Genomic DNA, 19,339 nt, shown 5'->3' with positions numbered 1-19,339 from the left:
TTAGGGAAACGGACTCCCCGTCTGAAGGGTGAGAGGGGATCAGTATGGGGGACGTGCTTCCGCTTGGACCCCTTGACTACTTGATGGTTATGCGAGTGATGCTGCATGCGAAGAAGGATATCCACTCAATGTGGCAAAGAGGCACCGGAGTATGCTCTACTCTTATGTCATCTCGAGGTAGGAAAACAAGGTGCTGGCCCTCCCATGCTCAATGCAAGGGGTTTGCCCGTCAACTCGTATTAGTGTTCGGAGAAGGGGATCTCGCCAATGTGACAAAGATGCCTTGGAAACGAGAAACGAGCTGAGGGGCACCAGACGGGCTTAGTCTCGTTGGAAAAAGGGTTGTGACCTTTGGCCTTGTGTCTTGAACATGCCGAGGGACGACTCTCATCAGGTCATGGAAACGCCTAGGGGCCGAAATGAACCAAGGTAGAGATTGATATTGCCTCTTGTTTCGTTGTTTGTCTGGCATAAACAGCCACCAGTCAGGGGATTATCACCAGTCTGGCAACCATTTCGCCGGCTGGCCAATCAGCGCTGCGGATGAGGAAGTTAGCCACATATTGCTGGTATTACACGACCTGCTTTGTACGACCCTCTGGTTCCTGACATTCCGCGAATAGTGGGTAGTTGCAACATCACAATGCTTCTGATTCTCACAGAAAAGCCGCCTTGATACAGTCAGCAGCGCATAATCTGGCAAGACAAACAAGAGGCTGCTTCAACATCAAGGCTATAGTACTCAGTGCTGGGGTTGGTGGGCGCAAGTACCAGCACTACATCGGCGCCTGTATTTGGCAGCACAGCAGAGCTGCTCATTGGGGAAGGTCAATGGGAAACCGTGAAACAGTCTTGATGGCGTCCCACGAACTTCTGGTGCCAATTGTCGCCCGGGGAACCTCAATCAACATTGATATAAGGTAGGTAGGTACCTTATGTAGTAGGCATTGATAAGCTGGAGCTGCTCCGGCGGATCGGCCCATCCGAGCCTCATTTACACAACGCGCCGTGTGACGGGTGGCGCATCCTTCTATTCGCAGCGTGGCGCGCTCAACGCTCCAAGGCGCAGAGGCGCGTCCTGGTGTTGTGGGCTTGACGGACGACGACGCTGATTGGGACAAGCTGCAGCTGCAGAATTCAGCAATTGGTGAAGATTCTGGCTGCAGGCTCGACAACAAGCTGCATGCATGCACCTAAATGCGTGTCCCCTTTGTGTTGGGGCTGTAGACAGCTTGCCGAGTTACCTGGGAGCGGTGCTGGGTCTACCTGGTGGCCCAGGTAGCTTCCGCTTTCACGATGCCTTCAAGTGAGACACGCTGGAACACGGACAATGAGCAGCAGCAACAACAACATGAAGCACTGCGGCAGTTGTATCAGCGGCGCATTTGTCATTCAGCGAAGGCAGCCTGGTGCGCACCACGGCCAGCAGCTAGCGAAGAGGCCACTTCATCACTTTTCCTGTGCTGTATTGCAGTCCCCCATCCCTGGCCAAGACGCAGCCCCCTGGTCCATAAGTATGTATTGACCCTGTCGCGCCATGCATCGACTGGATGGAGACGCTGGCTGGTAAGAGGTACTTCTGCGACAAGTACCCCCCGAGGTACCTTGCCTACCAACCTGGGACCCTCCCTTTCCAACTGCGTCTCTCTCCCTTTTTCCCGCCTTGGCCTCTATTTTGTTCATCAGCCTCTTTGCCGACCTACGAGAGCTGCTGCTACGTTGGCAGCAGTCGTCGGGTATTACTATAGTACTTATCCTTCCTCTCTCCTGAATCCCCTTCGCGGATGGTCTTCCCGCAACCCTCCAGCATCGATTGCGCGCGCCCATCCGTTCCCCCAGAGCCTCCGCGGACGCGGACCCGTCTTTCACCATGAGCGCGGTCAAGAACCTGCGAGCCATGTTCGAGAACAAAGGGGACGCGAGCCCAGCGGACGAAGATAGAGGTAGATCCCTTGGTGTCTCAAGCCCGTCTCCAACCCCAGGAGGTAAAAAAAAAAAATGCCCTCAGTGTGTGCTGATGATTTCCGCCGTCCGCCTTGTCTCTGCTCCTCCTGTCCAGCCTCCCACTATGTGCCCTTCAAGAAGTCGCAAGCTGCCTGTTTTTGTCCAGCCCAGACGCTGCTCAGCTGCTCCTGTAGCTGTTAGTCCACCGTCCGCTTGCTTGCTTTCTTCTTGGACGGCCCTCCACCCCTCTCTATATTCACTTGCCGCTGGCATGGCGGCAGCCAGCCAGCCACGCAGAGACAAGAGCTGACGAGCCGGGCCGGAGCTGTCGAGGGTTCGAGAAACGCTAACTCGCTCTTCTTTCCGCCACTAGCTCGCAGCGGCTCCCCCAGGCCGCTCATCAATAAGGTGCGAAGCAGCTTCGTTGCCGTCGAGCGCAACGGCGTCATCGGCCTGGTGAGGGAAGGCAGCTCCGCATCGCGAGACTCGTCCGCCCGCCCCAGCCTCGACATCGACCGCGATCTCCCAAAGACGCCTCGAAGCGAAAAGCCGCCCCTGTCGCCCGCCTTTCTCGCCAGCCTCAACTCCGCCATGTCTGGCATTTCGGCGCGATCCGCCCGGGCCTCCCTCGAGTTCCAGCAGGAGCAGCAGGGGGCCGTCACCGACAAGCCGAGCCACAACCCGGACAAGGTCGTCGACGAAGAGACGCCTACCGGCATGCTGTCGCCGGCCGACCCGACCGTCACCAAGACTGAGCCCGAACCTAAGCCCGAACCTAAGCCTGTGTCCAAACCAGTGCCTACGACGGAATCCGACCCTGAGAAGCCTGCGCCAAAGGAGGCTGCCCCTGCTAGCAGCAGCACCGAGAATGTTGCTCAAAAGACTGCCAGGGCGACAACGACGACGAAGCCGGCCGCCACCAAGGCCGCGGCGAAACCCGCAGCAACCAAGACTACGACCACCACCACCAAGACTGCAGCTCCAAAGACGGCTGCCGCTCCCAAGGCGGCTGCCAAAGCCGAACCCAAGGCTGCGCCCAAGACCGCGGCTACTGCTACCAAGGCCACTACCGACTCCTCCAGGAGAGCGAGCGTTAGGCCTCTGCAAAGGACGGCCGAAGCGTCCGCCGTCAAGAGAGCATCTTCCGCTGCGGCTGTTGCCACCAGATCATCTGCCACCAGGTCAACTTCCGCCGTGAGATCGTCTTCCACCGTCAGACCGACTTCGGCCGCAAAGACTCGCACTGGAGCAGCTACTACGACTGCTGCCAAGAAGACACTGCCCAGCAAGTCTGCCGATACGATTGTGAAGCCGAGGACCAAGTCGCCCACCAAGCCGGTCAGCCTGCCCGCTTCGCTCACGGCTCCCACCGCCGCCTCCGGCTCCAAGACCGGTGCGGCCACCGGACCGACTCAGTCGAAGCCGACTACTTCACGACAGTCCACCAGCCGGCAGAGCGCACACTCGTCAACTTCCACCGCTCGCCCAGTCAAGCAGGCTACGCGATCTCGACCCAGCATTGGGCCGCCGCCCGCCAAACCTGCTCGTGAAGCGCCCAAAAAGGCAAAGGAGGTTGACGAGGGCTTCCTGGCCCGCATGATGCGGCCTACGCAAGCGTCGTCTAGCAAGACGTCGGAGCCCACTACGCCTCCCAAGAAATCTTGCTCCCGGCCCTCTACTGCCGGCACCGCGGCATCTGGCGGATCCGACCACAGTCACTACGAGGGCAGTCCCACCAAGAAGTCCTCACCTAGGAAGAAGCAGACCGAGGCCGTCTCCAAGAAGTCTCCCTCGCCTGCGCAGTCCGAGGAGAAGCTGGTCATTAGACCCAAGGAGGAAGTCGCCGAGGAGCCTGTGAAGAGCACGGCTCAGGAGGAGGCTGCCCCTGTGCAGCCCGCAGAGCCCGAGCCTCTCCCGGTGGAAGAGGCGGCTGTCGAAGCTGCCAACGCCGAGACTGCTGAGGAGGTGGTTGCCATTGCTGAGGAGGCCGAGCTCACCCAGCCCGCCCCTGAGCCCGTGGCCGAGGCCAAGGTTGAGGAGGTTCCCGCCGCTGACGCCGCTGTCGAGGCTGTTGCTCCCGTGGTCGAAGCTGAGGCTGCCCCTGTCGAGCCGGCCGCTGAGGCCGCCGAGGAGGCCAAGGTGGAGGAGGTTGCTGAGCCCGTTGCTGAGCCCGCCGCCGAGCCGGTTGCCTCCGAGACGACCGAGAAGGCGGAAGCATCTTGATAATCAACGACTTTAATCAATGGCAAAATAATAATAGCAGTTTGGTGTTTTGTTAGGTCATGGATGGCGTTGTCAGTTTGACTAGGCGGAGACTTACCTTTTTTCTTGTTCTTGTTCGCCTTAACCTATGTTTTATATTGAATCCACCCCCCGATTGTCTATGTAATACTGGACAGGCCCCCCTCCTGAGGCCTAACTGTCGAAAAGGAGAGATGTAGTTTATCAAGATACCTTAGATACCTTTGTTTATAGCGACCACTGGTGATATTTCTCTTTGCTTGCTTTGCTTGTCTTTTTTCATTTGTTCCCTTTTCGGGCTTTTGGGGGGGTGTTTGGTATGTATAACTGCGTTCCTTTGGCCGACTGTCATCGACGAGTTGCAGGATTTCTCAGACTTTCGATTATGCTTATTGCTTGTAATTGAATCTATCTATTCTTACAGTGAGATGTACTTTTTTCTTGCTCTTTTTGAAGACTCCCTCACACACACTCTCTCCCTTGTGAGTTTCACAATACAAGTACATACATATTCGCAACAAATTGTAGCCATCTCCAACGCCCCTCCTTTCGCCTCCTTTTCGCTCCAACATCTCTGCCCCTTTGTTTCTTTCTTTTTTTTTTTTGTTTTCGGTTTGATGTGTTCATATGCTCAATCATGACACCCGGCACATGAGCACGCCCCCAACCTTCCTCGCCAACGCCTCCCTCGCCTCAAGCACCCCCCTCGACGTGCTCACAAACATACACTCGCCCACCCCCAGCCCCTGCACCACTCCGCCCTTCAACTTGGTCGGAAACCCCCTCGTCAAGCGCCCCAGCTCCTCGACGTCGACGGTAAGCTGCCTGGAGGGCTTGCTGATGACCTGCGCCTTGGACAGCACGGGCCGGCCGTCCCAGTACTTGAGGCCGAGCCATATGCGCATCTGGGCGACGGTGGCGGAGGTGACGGGCTCGGGGACCTGGGCGACCATTTGCTCGGGCGTGGGGGGTTGGGTGCCGGGGGAGCGGTAGACGGAGGAGAAGAAGCCGGAGCGGTGGAGGGCGAGGGCGAGGTGCAGGTTGTATTTGTTGGAGGGGACGGAGGTGAGGCCCAGGCGGGCTTTGGATGCGTTTTGGAGGTGGGAGCACATGTGTGCTATGTTGAGGATGGAGGGCATGGCTGCGGGTTTTGTGAGGGGTTGTCTGTGGGAGATTTTGTTTGGTGGTGTCGGTTTCGGGGGGGTTTGTGTTGCTTTTGCTTCTGCGGAGGAATTGTTAGTTTTTGGGTTTTGACGATGATGGATATATATTCTTTGCCGAGTTTGGTGACTTACAGCGCATCGTCTGCGGCCAATCGCCCGCGTGGAAGGTTGTTTCGTCGCCCAATTCGCTGTCGGACGGAATGCGCTTTTTGCTGGGTCGTGGGGGAATGCGCAGGGATGTGTGTGGCTTTGGAGGTTTGGTGTTTGGTTGAGATTGTCGCGATTGTTTCGCTATGGTGGTGCTGGGATCTGGAGAAGCGGTTGTTCAAAATTTGGAGGCGGATGACTAAGCTGGTCTGCACAACGATTAGTGGCTCTGTTTCTGTTGGTCTAAGACAAAGAGTCAACTATCTACTAGTAATGAACCAGCAGGATCCAAAGATTTGCACAGGAATTCTATCTTGCTTTGTTTGACTTGCTTTGTTATCTGATTGGAGCTGATTTGTACATGTTCCGCTTATATCACGATGCCGCCCATATTACCCAATTCTACAACTTTTGTCAAAGCCAACCGCTCCACCATAAAAAGTCCATGTACATGATTTGACAATGTCTCTGCTCTCACCGAGCCAACGAGACAAAAGTGCCATGTTCCAGACACACATCGTCCCAAGAATAGCATCAATAAAGAGTCAGAATGACACAAACGCCACTCGCCAAGTCGAAGCCACTATCGGTATCATTTCCAACCGAATAGCCTGCCCACAATCGAAAAGACCGACCCCCGACGCCTATACGCCAGCACAAGCGCCGTCAAGACAACAGGACTCGACACAAGCGCAATGAAGCTCCGCACCAGCATCTGTCCCTGGCGATCGCTCTTCCTCACGACATCCGCATACCCTTCGTTGCCGAAGCTAACCCTGGAATACTTTGTCTGCCATCCAAACGAAGGAAAATGCACGCTCATAAACTCCTCGAGGAACTTGCGCAGCCGGTATCGCCGCGACAGCACCGACGAGCGCATCTCGACGTAGTTTTGCAGCGCCAGGTTGTTGATGGCGTAGGCGTCCTCGGCGCGGACGGCCGAGTACTCGGCCAGCGCGAGCCCCCGCTGGAAGGCGGACGTGGCGGCCGAGTCGACGAGCTCGCCGTCGTCGTGGTCCGGGTTGTTGGTCTCGTCGAGTTGGGTGTGCTTGTCGAGGATGGAGAAGAGGATGCGGACGTCCTCCATGCCGGCGTTCATGCCCTGCCCGTAAAAGGGCACCATGGCGTGGGCCGCGTCGCCGATGATGACGCCCGAGGAGCCGTGGTGGTAGGGCTTGCACTTGAGGCTGATGAGCGGCAGGTGGGGGTTCGTCGTGAACGACTTGATGAGATCTGGGCCCGGGATCAGGGCGGTTACGCCGGGGAAGTGCTTGTCGAAGAAGGACGGCACCGTTGAGGGATCGCGCTCCAGCTCGGCGATGTCGCTGCTGGGGATGAAGAGGGTGCATGTGAATGAGCCGTCCTGGATACATAATACACATATTAGTACCTGTGAAGATTTGAAATGCAGAACCGATAAGCAGAGAGACAGCAGGCGCCCTTACCATGCTCGGGATGGCAATAAACATAAAGTCCTTGCCGGGCCAGATGTGCAAGTGGTTCGGCGATATGCGGAACCTGGCATCGGGGTTCTTGTCGTCCTCGCCCACGGCCCGAGGCGGCAGATGGAACTCGCACCACAGCGTGTCGATGTACTCCTGCTGGTAGTCCATCCTCGTGTACTTCATCAGGTGGTAGCGGACGGCCGAGTGCGCGCCGTCGGCGCCAATCATGAGGTCAAAGGTGATTTCGATTTCGCGGGGGCGGCCGTTGGCGGCGACGTCCTTGTCGCGGGCCTCGAGCCAGGCCTTGTTGGCCTTGAAGTCGGCGCCCGTGAGCTTGTGGTTGAAGAAGAGCTTGACGTTGGGCAGGGCGTCGAGGATGTCGAGGAGGCGTGCGTTGAGGGTGCCTCGGTCAATTGCGTTGATAGCCTTTGCATTTCATATCAACAACGACGTTCTCAATAACAACAAGTATTGTGGCCTCAAAAAGAATATTGGAACCAGATAGGGGACTTCTCACCCTTCCATTGACATCGTAATTCTGAGCGTGCTCATACAAGCTGCCATCCGGCGACTGTCCGTGAATCATGCGCCCGCGCATGGGGATCGTCGCGGACATGACATGGTCGACGAGCGTCGGCTCGCCAGACTGTTTCATGGCATTGATGCCCCGTTCGGACAAGGCCAGGTTGATGGACTTTGTAAAGTTGAGCGGCACGATGCTCGGATCGCGAAGGTCTGCGGCCGGCCGGTCAGCGGAGTTGAGTTGACAGCCATCTGACAAGACGAGGAAGCTTCTGTTTTGCAGGGCTGCAGAAACCAACAACACGGTGCCATTGGAAACTAGAAGAATGAAATTGGACAGAATTGTCACAAAGAGCAACGCAAAAAAAATAAAATAAAAAGAATTATTATGGTATGAGTAACAACAACATCATCCGTCAGACCGAGCTCGGAGGTGTCGGGCTCACCTCAAACCACCTCATACAGCGGGAGAACGGCGAAAAAAAAAAAAGTCTGAGAAAAACATAGCTTCACTCACCCGGCCGCAACTCATAGACCTCAACCTGGTGTCCTCTCTTGGCGGCATATAGCGCTGCCAGAGAGCCGACGGGCCCAGCGCCGACGACGACAATCTTAGTGTCCGCCATGGGGGGGTTTTTGCTGTTGAAAGAGCCGGACAGCTCCAGCGATTAATGATCATGAGAGGGTTAAGAAATGAATAGGATCGGGAGCTCTGGGAGCTACTGTATATAGAGAGATTGATTATCTAGCATTTCGGGCCAAAGGGGGCGAAAACATGTTGGCATAGCACAGCACACATAAACCCGCGCGTCTGGGTAGCAGCAAAATTCATGCTAAGAGAGCCCGTACGAGTAATACCTCAGCCGTGCCGGTTGACGGGAGTCCTTGATCACATCATGCAAGAACTGCTGCTCAAGCCACACTTTGTTGTGCTCTCTGTATCATTGGTAAGAGCACATTTAGAGGTTGCGTCTTATTTCTTTAGCACTGTCATCTCAGGGCTGCCGTTTGATTTTAGCGGGCTTCCTCGCGAGAAACGCATGCATGGCCAGACTTTTATCGAGAGCTCGGAACCGGTGGCAGAAGGAAAATGAATTTCTGCAGCCAACCGAAAACGGCTCTTCCGCCACAGTTTCCTCCGCCACGCCCGGGCTCTGCAGTATAGTACAGAAAAAAAGCCTGGAAGCCGGCCAATGGAACTGGCGGGAGCTTTTACTTGACGCTGAGGCTGCAGAGGTACCAGGTACATGCACGCCATTATCGGAATTTGCAGGCCTTTCCCCGTATCGGTCCCTTTATCGCACGTCCATATTTTTTTCTATGGCTTGATATTCAAATCCACCTCTGCGATAGCATCTGCATCCCTCCCACGGCATCGTCTCTCCAGTCGCTCCTGTGCAGCTTGTCTGTCTTTATCTTTTACTCTTACAGTATCATCGAGCCGTCCTCCTAGCCGCTTAAAATGGCATCAGAACCCCCCGCCAAAAAGAAGTGCCTGGGCTCCGACTGCAACAATGACGCCGGCGCCCTGCAGTGCCCGACATGCTTGAAGCTTAACATCAAGGACAGCTTCTTCTGCTCCCAGGAGTGCTTCAAGAGGAACTGGGTATGTACAACATGATCTCTGCCAGGGCGAACCCATGATGTTGCCCCGAGATGGATACGGAGAAGCGAGGAAGAGGACAACTACCAGGTAGACACAGACTGACCCGCGGGACAGGGCGAGCACAAGAGCATGCACAAGACGCAAAGTAATCTCCTCCACCACTTTGTTGCCCCGAAAGCAATCTCACCAGACGCAGTCACCGGATACTACAACCCCTTCCCGAGCTTCCCCTTCGCCGGCCCGCTGCGCCCCGTCTATCCGCTGTCCGAGCACCGCACCGTGCCCAAGTCGATCCCCCATCCCACCTGGTGGCAGGACGGCGACCCCAAGTACAGCCGGTCCCTCATCAACCGCAACAAGATCGACATCCACGATGCCAAGGGCATTGCCGCCATGCGCAAGGTCTGCAGGCTGGCGCGCGAGGTGCTCGACATTGCCGCGGCCGCGGCCAAGCCCGGCGTCACCACCGACTACATCGACGAGCTTGTCCACAAGGCCTGCATAGAGCGCGAGGTGAGTTGGCGGGGCCTTGTGACGTGAGGCATGGCATGATGGAGGCGTGGTGCTGACTCTGGTTTCGCAATCCAGTCGTATCCCTCACCTCTAAACTACAACCACTTTCCTAAATCCTGCTGCACATCCGTCAACGAGGTCATCTGCCACGGCATCCCTGACCAACGGGTGCTACTCGACGGCGACATCCTCAACATCGACATTAGCTTATACCACGGCGGATACCACGCCGATCTCAACGAGACATACTACATTGGCGACAGGGCCAAGGCTGACCCCGACAGCGTCAGGGTGGTGGAGGCGGCGCGCGAGTCTCTCGACGAGGCCATCAAGGCCGTCAAGCCGGGCGTCCTGATACGAGAGTTCGGCAACATCATCGAAAAGGTCGCCAAGCAAAAGGACTGCAGCGTCATCAGGACGTACTGCGGCCACGGCGTCGGAAAGCTCTTCCACTGCCCGCCCAACGTGCCGCACTATGCCAAGAACAAGGCCGTCGGCGAGTGCAAGCCCGGCATGACCTTTACCATTGAGCCCATGGTTGCGCTGGGCAAGTACAGGGACATTACGTGGCCCGACAACTGGACGAGCACAACCATTGACGGCAAGCGGACGGCCCAGTTTGGTATGTTTCGAAGCCTCCGCGCATTTACCTGTATCCTGTGAGACTAGAACGCTGATATTGTGATTGCAGAGCACACTCTCCTCGTCACGGAGGACGGCTGCGAGATTCTGACGGCGCGGCTGCCCGATTCGCCCGGAGGACCGGTTCCCATGCCGGAGAAGAAGGTGGACGGGGCGTGAAGATTTGTTTGACAGATTGGGATGGATGGGTGGATGGATGGGTGGCTCTGACCGAGTGATTTGATACCACGGTTCTGTAGCGTTGGGCGATGCTTTGGGTGCTGGCGTCGTTGGTGTGAGCGAGCAAATAGAGCCGCTATTGTTGCCATTTGGAGTTGAATATGGTGGACATGTAAGGTCGAGAAGAATACATCATTGAAGCTGTCTCGTACTACAAGCATGAGGTAGATCATCCCACGAATTGATGATGTCTTACAGCAGGCAGTTGAGCTTTTGGGCTACCTCGAGATAAGAGACGTCGAGTACCTGTACCTGCGGGGTTGCGCGTGCCCTTGCGTCGGTGGATTCACATGAAAATCAGCTGCTGTGCCTTTTGTGCTGCAGTGGGATATGCAGATGCGGCTAACAGCAGCAGATGAACAGATATGCGTCTTTTTGACGCGAAAACAACTTCCTAATCATGACAGCGTCATATTCACGAGCATCTAGACCGTATCATCAATTAAGCTTATCTGGTTCTTGCTTGCAAGCTCATCCAGTGTTCCCAACTCTTCTTCGTTGACCAAGGTACAGCTACATCCCTCGCCCCTCGAGTCGGTACCCCCAACCCAAAGCCGCTGGCCCTCGCAAAACAGCGCTCATCTTTCCCCACTGACCGCAGGTTCGGACGGCAGGGGTTGGCTCGCTACAGCTACAGTACATACAGGCCCAGATCCCCAAAATCTCTCTCCCCAGCTGGAGAGTCATCGCCACTACTAGGCAAGAAAGAGCTGGGACCCAGGCAGCTCGACCAGCTTTCCAGGTTTTCTCTCCTCCCAATTGCCTCTCGCCAAGCTCCACCCACAAACTGCTTCAATCCGTCATCCCTCTTCTGCTTCTGCATCTCATACCGACTCGCCGTCTTACCAACATCTGTTTTGAGGCCACCTCGCATTTTCCCTCGATTTTTGCGCCCTCACCGATTAGATACCTGGTAATTAGTAGCCCGCCGCCAGCCACCAGCCGCAGCTCCGAGCGCAAGCTTTTTTTTCCTCGCCAAAACAACCCCCACTAATATCAGCCAGTTCCCCTCCCTCGCTGCCACGCCGCGCCGAAGTTCGAAGCTCGTGACGAAGCTCCAGCAACGCCCACTCCGCTGTTGCTAATACCTGAAGGAGCCGACAGGAAGCATCTCTTCTCTCTCTCTCCTCTCGACTCTGCTGCTGCGTCATCCGCCTCACCTCCTCCTCCTCCTCCTCCTATCGCTTGCTGTCCGCCTAGCTCGTCGTCTCGAAAGCACACGTCATGATGTCTGGAGAAGCGTGGCTGTTCCTGTTGGCGGTGCTGATCAACGCCGTCAACCTGTTCCTGCAGGTCTTCTTCACCATCATGTACAGCGATCTGGAATGGTACGGCGGCTCCCCGCAAACAGCCCTGGGCAGCGGCCACATGCGCGCTCTCAACGCATCCTCCGCAGCGCCGTCGCCGCCGGGCACGTATGGCTGACTTGAGCCCTGACAGTGACTACATCAACCCCATCGATCTCTGCAACCGCCTCAACGCCTACATCATCCCCGAAGCGGCCGTCCATGGTTTCCTGACCTTTTTGTTCCTCATCAACGGGTACTGGGTTGCGCTTATTCTCAACCTCCCTCTTCTCGGATACAACATCAAGAAGTGAGCTGCTCTCGAAAAAAAAACTGAATTATTGCCGCAACCAGGACACGTTTGTTTTCTAACGTACAACCGCTAGGATCGTGGACAACACCCACCTTCTTGACGCCACCGAGATCTTCCGAAAGCTCAACGTCCACAAGAAGGTTCGTCGTTTTGGCGCAGGATCCTCGACTCCGCCAAGCATGTCGCTGACAATCCTCAACAGGAGTCGTTTATCAAGCTGGCCTTCCACTTGATCATGTTCTTCTTCTACCTCTACAGCATGATCGTCGCCCTCATCCGTGACGAGTCTTCGTAAACCACGTCGAATTGGACGGCGAAACTACCCTAACCCATCATACCACTTTCTCTGGCAGGGCCAATACAACCAAAAATGGCGGCAACTCTGACGAGGGGGGCCGGTAGGGCAAGACGAGCAAGGGACACTGGACATGGACCGATTACGACTAGAATTATGCTATGATGGAGCAACATGAATTGAAGGCGCAGATGACTGGGGGAGCGGCTTCGCTTGCGGGTTTAAGCACAGCGTCTGGTGGCATCAGTACTGGCGCTTGGAGCTTCATGCCGAGAGCGGCCTCTTCCTCTTCTCGTCCGGAAGAGATGACGTGCGAAACAAGGGCTACGCTAGCTTCGTCCTTTTCTCTTCCATTGAAGAGGATAGACGCTGCTGGGTTGGGCAGGGCTGGAGTAATGATGACACTTGAATGTGAGGAGGAGATGATTTAGCTGAATGACTAATACGATTAATTGTAAAGAAGAATGATTTTCAAAACTTGTCACGCCCTACATGTTGTGTTTTCTTCACCGATTTTATCCTTTGACTTTTGGTTCTGTCTGGCCTGTTGCGTATCAGCAATGTTTAGCAACATTTGGTTAACAGCTCTAGAATATCGATCTGATACTTCTTCAGCAATAAAAAGTCAAGCTCAGAATTGTTTCAGAGCTTGGAACTGAGACAATTGCTCCCCCGGCCATCAGCGCAAGGCCCAAAAACAAGCTACACTGTCGTCATAGTTTGTCACGTGATCCGTCATTGACCAAGACGCGCCACGACTTCTTGCCTCTCGACTTTCTCTGCTTCAACCCAACAAACTCCAACCGCCGCAATCATGGCCGACTTTGGCGAGTATCCGCCCAACATGGCGCCCCAGGACGCGCTCGTGGTGCGCCAGCAAGCGCAGCCAGACCACGAAGTCGTGCCGTACACAGCGGAAGACCTTTCCCGGCCCCAGGCTGGCCCTGCCTATCCGTACAAGCAGAAGGAGAACCCGCTCAAGCGCAAGAACGTATTGACCGGCCATGCGGAGGAGATGTTTCTGAGCGAACACTCGTTCCGGCGGAAACACAGAGCGGTGGAGGCCAAGGCAGGGCCCAAGGTCAAGGTCGAGCGGGAAGGCAAGGGAGACGCGAGCATTGCTCAGGGAGACGGCGAATATGTCGGGCCTTGGGCGAAGTTCAAAAAGGACCGATACGAGGAGGTGGATGAGGTGGGCGAGGACGAGGATGGCTACGAGTACGAGTACGTGGACGAGGAAGAAGACGAGGTTGTCGAGAGCGGAACAGTGGTGCAACCACCAAAGGGTGCGCTCGCTCGTCGCAAGGAAGTCGAGGATCTGGGCGAAGAGACGACGACGTTCCACGGCTCGGAGGAGTACGACTACCAAGGCCGCACATATATGCACGTCCCACAGGATCTCGATATCGACCTACGGAAGGAGCCGGGCAGCGTTACCAACTTCATACCGAAGAAGCAGATTCACGGCTGGAAGGATCACTCGGGGGCTGTCACGGCGTTGCGCTTCTTCCCGAGGTCAGGGCACTTGCTCCTCTCGGCCGGCGCAGACACGACGGTCAGGATTCGCGACGTATATCACGACAGGGAGCTTCTGCGGACGTATTCGGGCCATTCCAAGTCGATATCCGACATTTGCTTCAACACGTCGGGAACGCAGTTCTTGTCTGCTTCGTACGACCGCATGATCAAGCTCTGGGACACGGAGAAGGGCATCTGCATCAGCAAGTTTACCACCGGCAAGATGCCTCACGTTGTCAAGTTCAATCCCGACCCCGAGCACTCCAACGAGTTCCTCGCCGGCATGTCGGACAAGAAGATTGTGCAGTTTGATATACGCACACCGAACCAGGTGGTGCAGGAGTACGACCATCACCTGGCTGCCATCAACACCATTACCTTTGTCGACAACAACCGCCGCTTCATGACGACATCCGACGACAAGTCACTGCGCGCATGGGACTACAACATCCCCGTGCCCATCAAGTACATTGCCGAGCCGGACATGTACCCGATGACGAGGGCTGCGCTGCACCCGTCGGGCAAGTATGTCGCGTACCAGAGCTCAGACAACCAGATCCTCGTCTACGGGGCCAACGACAAGTTCCGGCAGAACAGGAAGAAGAGCTACCGCGGCCACAACAACGCCGGCCTGGCGATTGACCTGGACTGCAGCCCCGACGGTCAGTTCCTCGCTTCCGGAGACCAGGGCGGCTACGTGTGCTTCTGGGACTGGAAGACGTGCAAGATGTACCACAAGCTCAAGGCGGGCAACCAGGCCGTGACGTGTGTGCAGTGGCATCCGCAGGAGACGAGCAAGGTCGTCACGGCAGGTCTAGATGGCGACATCAGGTATTGGGATTAAGGGCAGGATGGAAGCGAGCATTGTTTACGGCGTTGGGGGTTGGGTATCCTAGAAAATTGGAGTTTGTGTAAATAATGAGACTTGTTGGTATGAAGCGGGCTTGATTTATGAAGGATTTACTTCGGTACTTGAAGTGGAAGGAGTCATCTCCTGCTCCATAGTACCTTTGCGGCCGTCCAGGTGATGCTTGTGATGTTTTCAAGTCATGATAGCAAAGGCGGTAGAGATACCAGTAGATACATCAATGTCATCATAATTGGAAAATTTGAAATGCCAGGGGATCGGTCTTAACATGCTAGGCAGATGTATTATTGTAGGTGCCTCCGTTGAGGGAAGTGTATCTGGCGATGATTTCTTAAGAGGGCCATGAGCAGCGGACGAGGAAGCGAGGAGACTTAGCAGAAGGTCGGTTACTTTGTATATGCTGTGAAATGGCGATTTTATTCGACTGATAAGATGGTACCTATTTAATGATATCGTTGTGAATGACCAGCTCTAGCCCCTGCTATCTGAAGGACACCTCACATGTATCACTAGTTGTCAAACCTTGGCTATTTCAACCAGTAGACTCAACCGATGATATAGAAAAATTGAGACATTTTTTTTCTAATCGAGAAATTGATTGCCTGTCTTTGAGGTCGTCTACAATCCGTGAGGTCACCCTGACTGGCCAGATGAGAATAGCATCGATGTGTTGGAAGCCTGTGCTCTGTTGGCGTGAGCGGATGTGGTGTTGATGCGCTTTCACCCGGCATACTGACTTACCTATCTAGGTGTCTCTGTCAATCGCACATGACGGACTGCGATTCTCTAGCCGAAGAGCCTATCTCGGTGAAGTTCATGACACGTATGCTACACGAGTCGAATCGGCATTTGCCCCTTTAACGATCATCTCTATTTTCGGGCTCCATTTCCCAGTTTGGCATGCAAGCCATCAACGTCGCCAAGTTGGACTTGTAACCTCTTTAACCTTTCTCTCAAGTTGAAAGCTTATTGTAGACATACTACTGCCATTTAAATCACGTCTAGACACGGAGACATGTTCAGATAAGGCAGCAAAATCGAAAAGGGGGGTATCATTCGCTTAAACCTCTCGACAACAAAATCCAATCTCCGCCCATCAGTCTCCTATCCGATATCCAAAAAGTCAAAATACCACCACGTGCCATCAGATGATCTCTCTGGAAATAAAACCAAAAATAAACATAACAGTCCGCCGGATAGTCTCCGGAATCACCGATTCTGCCTCTCGAGCGGAGGGAAATCATACGCCTCCAAAAGGTAATCGTTTGCCGCGTCCATCCAATCGGGGGGATCCATCTCTGCGGCCATGGCCTCGGTTGCCGAATGAAGGAGGACGTAGCCTTGTTCTTCCTCCTCCTCGTCGGATTCCTCGTCTACTACCCCTGGCTCATTATCTTCAACGTCGGCTTCATCTTATACCAAAGAAGAGATTAGCAACCAATATACATGCATTCATTTGTACGCAAAAAGACGTATACGTTGAAGAATAAAGAGGGTAATTCAAACTCACGCTGCTCAGATAGCCAAGACTACTGCTCCAACCCTCCTCATCCGAAGACGACCCGTCCGACAACTCCGGCAGCATGGACACGCCCTCCCTCTCATCCCCAAGCGGCTGCGTAGCGGCCAAGCGGATGACGAACTCGCGGTATCTGCTACCTTCGTTGTTGTCTCCGAAGAAGCTGTCAACCTCGTTGTCTTCCTCAGGTACGGGAGACGCCCCGCCGAGATCGTCAAACTGCGCAGCGTCTTCGGCAGCGAGGACCTGCGCTCCTCCGTCATCGTCGTCGTCGTTGCCGCGTTCGTCGGCTGCTGCTGACTCACGACGGGCATCACTGGCGAGGGCGAGGAGGAGGGTCCCATCTTCGCCGAGGAGGAGGGGGAGGCGGACGTGTTCTCTCGGACACATGGTTTCTGGGAAGTTGCCAGTGTGTTGGGAATATAAAGAGTTGGTATAAGTTTTGGGGTTGATATATTCCCGCTGGCAAAGGGTACTGGTTGAGAAGTGTTTGTTTCTTTGTTTGAACATGCTGAACAGGAGGCGGGCTGAGGAGAGGTCTTTATAGGCAGGCCGCTGCCTCGATGCGTTTCCCAACATTGTAGGGCTCTGTTCCGAGTGTTGACATAGAGTTTGTGCTCAGACCTAAACCAGATATCTTTACGTATGGGAAAGTGGACGAATGTCTCCTCTTGTCACGATCGTGGCTTTGGGTTTAAGGCTGCGTCCAGGAGGAGGAGTTGGCGTTGGCCCAGAGAAGAAACGCTGTATGGCACCGAGACCACCACGATGCCTCCGTGGCTTGGAGCCTTTAACTGTATGTTGCCGGCTTGCCGTTTTCCCCAACATTAACGCAAGCACATTGATCTGATACAAGAGACATACGATACTGCGTGCGGTACTAGGTCATACGGACACAACATGCCACACACATCCACGCAATACATGCCTTCACTCAACAACTTGTAAAGTTCCTCACCTATCCACCGGCGCCTCTACTGGCTTCGCAACCATGAGCTCAAGAATAGCCTGGACAACTTCCACGGCCGCAAGAGCCGTAGTCTTGCCGTTGTCGTCGTAGGCGAGCGACATCTTGACCATGTCGCCTCCGATAACGTTGAGGGCCCTCAGACCAGCCAGGATAGGCATCTGGAGTGCCGGTTGCTGGGTGTTTGACACCATTTTCCTACATTGTTAGTTACAGCTTCCTCTACAAGTTATACTCGAGTCGTTATTGGAAGTGTGGAGAGAGGGAGGGGGCGTACCCGGAGCAAACGCAGGATCGAGAACATCAATAACAACGCTGGAATAAGTGCTGCTGTTCCGGAAACGCTCTCGGTTTCTGTCAAGGAGTGGCGCTGAGTTATCACCTGTATTGTTAGTATGTGTAGTTGTAGGGTGTGCCCCTTCGTGCGCGAGATGCAAAAAGGTTCCATGGTGAGTCCCCCATCAAGTAGTCAGTCAGACTCGGCTCTCAGCATCCTCCATTCCCCCATGGCAGAGAAACTCTTGTCTAGAGATGTCACAGAGTTTCCCAGCGGCCTGTCAGAGTCAGGCAGAGCCGCGGGGGCTCTGCGACACCGCAAGAAATCAGCCACTTAACCATGCCAGGCTATCACGAGCGAATTCGATAGATCACCAGTGGCATGGAAGGAGACCTGAAGCACAAGTTTCCAAGCGGTGACGACTTCAGCGTGAACGGGCCGGTCCCGTCCAAGCTGAGGCCATCCCGCCCGAAACTCGCGCTTCGAGGTGCTCCTTATGCCAAAGGTGAGTCTACCGAGATTCAACTCGTGATAACCGATGGAAAAGCGGCTGAAATCGAGCGGCATGGAGAAAAAAAGAAGAAGAAGGAGGCCTGGAGGAGGGAGAAGCTGGCCCTTTATATATCTTTTCTCAAAGCCCCTTTGAATACTTTGGTTTGCTGTAACTCAACAACTCAAGACGGATTGCCAGTGACGCGTAATCTGAATTATCGCCGCCTTGTTGAACTTCAGCGCCCGATAACGTAGAAACGGAGAGTTTCCATACCTTAAACTTCCGGATCCCAGGTATCTATACCAAAATATTAGCTTTGAAATGCTTCAAACTTCAATAAGTTGCCGAGGCCTCAATCTCACCGATATGGCCGTCAAAGTAAACAGCCGACACTGGCCCCCATCGCTTATACGTCGACCGCAGCGCAGACAAAGTCGTCGTGCGATCGCCTCCAGCGTCACAATCCTCGGAAGCGTTGATTTATCTGGATGTTTTGTTGGTCTCGCGGAGACTACTCGGTGAGCTTAATCCAAGGTTTTGAGCGCTGGGCGGTTGTCGAGGAACGTCCATGGGGCGTCGGAGCAGTCGACGACTCTGGCCCGTTCGCGGACCGGGTCTCGGCCTTTCCAAAAAGTTGGTTTAGATGATGTCGTGAGAGCTTTGTTGGCGTAAAAGACTCTACCGGTGTATATGCTGTAGCCGTATGCCTTGCGTTCACTCGCAGCTCGGATTCCCTTTGGCCCAAAGCGCGCCCCAGGCCTTGCCGTTACCGCATATATTGCCCACCATCAGTCTTCATACTCATTAATTGACATTGAACAGAGGGTACAGACAGCGTCAAAAGGATCACCGAGAATCGCGATATCGAAGCCCCTTTGAGGAGTCGCTCCCCACGAAGCAATTCTCATACGAGACTTTCGCATACGTGCCAACGCCGCCAAATTCCTACGTCGACAAGTCAGTTTCGCCGACGGCACCCTCAGGATGAGCCCACAAGGGAATATGGTTGCGGACTTGAGGTGCGAGTTGGTGGACGTAGACGCCGGTGTGCAGCAGCAGCATACTTGTGAGGGTGTTATAAGGAGGGGAGCAGGCGAGTCATGGCGAAGTAAGTGTGTATACCTTGAAGAGGATTTGCGGGCATCAGGCAGTAGTTGAGAGACAAATACAAAAGTAACTGGCGATGAGCGGGGACAACAAGAGAATAGCAAGAGTTACGAGAAGTATTATCTAGCAGTTGTCAATTCTTCCGAGGCTCCCAAGTTCGCGCCGCCGAATCTCATCGACCGATCACCATTTTGATTGAGACATGCCCCAAGGTAAATGGGCAATGTCACGTATGCTCGGAGCAAGCCATCAAC

General features: G+C 54.7%; 8 protein-coding genes across 8 annotated transcripts; 4 read left to right on the top strand and 4 right to left on the bottom strand.

The window, feature by feature from the left end:
- Positions 1 to 1,870: 1,870 nt before the first annotated feature.
- On the top strand, positions 1,871 to 4,167 carry CCMA1212_005135 (uncharacterized protein; the record flags this gene model as incomplete). The annotated part of the gene is made up of 2 exons (XM_073702411.1): positions 1,871 to 1,943; positions 2,318 to 4,167. 2 exons carry the CDS (start codon positions 1,871 to 1,873, stop codon positions 4,165 to 4,167), a joined length of 1,923 nt encoding a protein of 640 aa, XP_073559215.1.
- A 653-nt stretch (positions 4,168 to 4,820) lies between these two features.
- On the bottom strand, positions 4,821 to 5,324 carry CCMA1212_005134 (37S ribosomal protein S8; the record flags this gene model as incomplete). Its single annotated transcript, XM_073702410.1, has 1 exon — positions 4,821 to 5,324. The coding sequence occupies one exon, from the start codon at positions 5,322 to 5,324 to the stop codon at positions 4,821 to 4,823; it is 504 nt and encodes a 167-aa protein (XP_073559216.1).
- Positions 5,325 to 6,087: 763 nt separating this feature from the next.
- Positions 6,088 to 8,101, bottom strand: CCMA1212_005133 (uncharacterized protein; the record flags this gene model as incomplete). Its single annotated transcript, XM_073702409.1, has 4 exons — positions 7,980 to 8,101; positions 7,458 to 7,675; positions 6,941 to 7,366; positions 6,088 to 6,858 (listed from the first exon to the last, which is right to left on the bottom strand). The coding sequence occupies exons 1-4, from the start codon at positions 8,086 to 8,088 to the stop codon at positions 6,088 to 6,090; spliced, it is 1,524 nt and encodes a 507-aa protein (XP_073559210.1). The 5' UTR covers positions 8,089 to 8,101.
- A 723-nt stretch (positions 8,102 to 8,824) lies between these two features.
- On the top strand, positions 8,825 to 10,382 carry CCMA1212_005132 (Methionine aminopeptidase 1; the record flags this gene model as incomplete). Its single annotated transcript, XM_073702408.1, has 4 exons — positions 8,825 to 9,068; positions 9,183 to 9,581; positions 9,657 to 10,203; positions 10,273 to 10,382. Exons 1-4 carry the CDS (start codon positions 8,925 to 8,927, stop codon positions 10,380 to 10,382), a joined length of 1,200 nt encoding a protein of 399 aa, XP_073559211.1. The 5' UTR covers positions 8,825 to 8,924.
- A 1,284-nt stretch (positions 10,383 to 11,666) lies between these two features.
- On the top strand, positions 11,667 to 12,336 carry CCMA1212_005131 (ER-derived vesicles protein ERV14; the record flags this gene model as incomplete). The annotated part of the gene is made up of 4 exons (XM_073702407.1): positions 11,667 to 11,842; positions 11,883 to 12,038; positions 12,115 to 12,181; positions 12,244 to 12,336. 4 exons carry the CDS (start codon positions 11,667 to 11,669, stop codon positions 12,334 to 12,336), a joined length of 492 nt encoding a protein of 163 aa, XP_073559212.1.
- Positions 12,337 to 13,150: 814 nt separating this feature from the next.
- On the top strand, positions 13,151 to 14,698 carry CCMA1212_005130 (Pre-mRNA-processing factor 17; the record flags this gene model as incomplete). Its single annotated transcript, XM_073702406.1, has 1 exon — positions 13,151 to 14,698. The coding sequence occupies one exon, from the start codon at positions 13,151 to 13,153 to the stop codon at positions 14,696 to 14,698; it is 1,548 nt and encodes a 515-aa protein (XP_073559213.1).
- A 1,233-nt stretch (positions 14,699 to 15,931) lies between these two features.
- Positions 15,932 to 16,631, bottom strand: CCMA1212_005129 (uncharacterized protein; the record flags this gene model as incomplete). The annotated part of the gene is made up of 2 exons (XM_073702405.1): positions 15,932 to 16,134; positions 16,229 to 16,631. The coding sequence occupies 2 exons, from the start codon at positions 16,629 to 16,631 to the stop codon at positions 15,932 to 15,934; spliced, it is 606 nt and encodes a 201-aa protein (XP_073558897.1).
- Positions 16,632 to 17,195: 564 nt separating this feature from the next.
- Positions 17,196 to 19,101, bottom strand: CCMA1212_005128 (uncharacterized protein; the record flags this gene model as incomplete). The annotated part of the gene is given in 6 exon segments (XM_073702404.1): positions 17,196 to 17,384; positions 17,486 to 17,590; positions 18,252 to 18,275; positions 18,341 to 18,479; positions 18,494 to 18,737; positions 18,808 to 19,101. Coding segments are annotated over 6 exon segments (993 nt in total), but the record flags the coding sequence as incomplete, so codon positions are not given.
- Positions 19,102 to 19,339: the final 238 nt, after the last annotated feature.

Source organism: Trichoderma ghanense (assembly GCF_004382785.1).
Source record: "Trichoderma ghanense strain CCMA-1212 chromosome Unknown scaffold_5, whole genome shotgun sequence".
NCBI classification, from domain to species: Eukaryota; Fungi; Ascomycota; class Sordariomycetes; order Hypocreales; family Hypocreaceae; genus Trichoderma; species Trichoderma ghanense.
The sequence above is the reverse complement of the archived record's forward strand: the minus strand, read 5'-3'. Positions and strand labels throughout refer to the sequence as shown.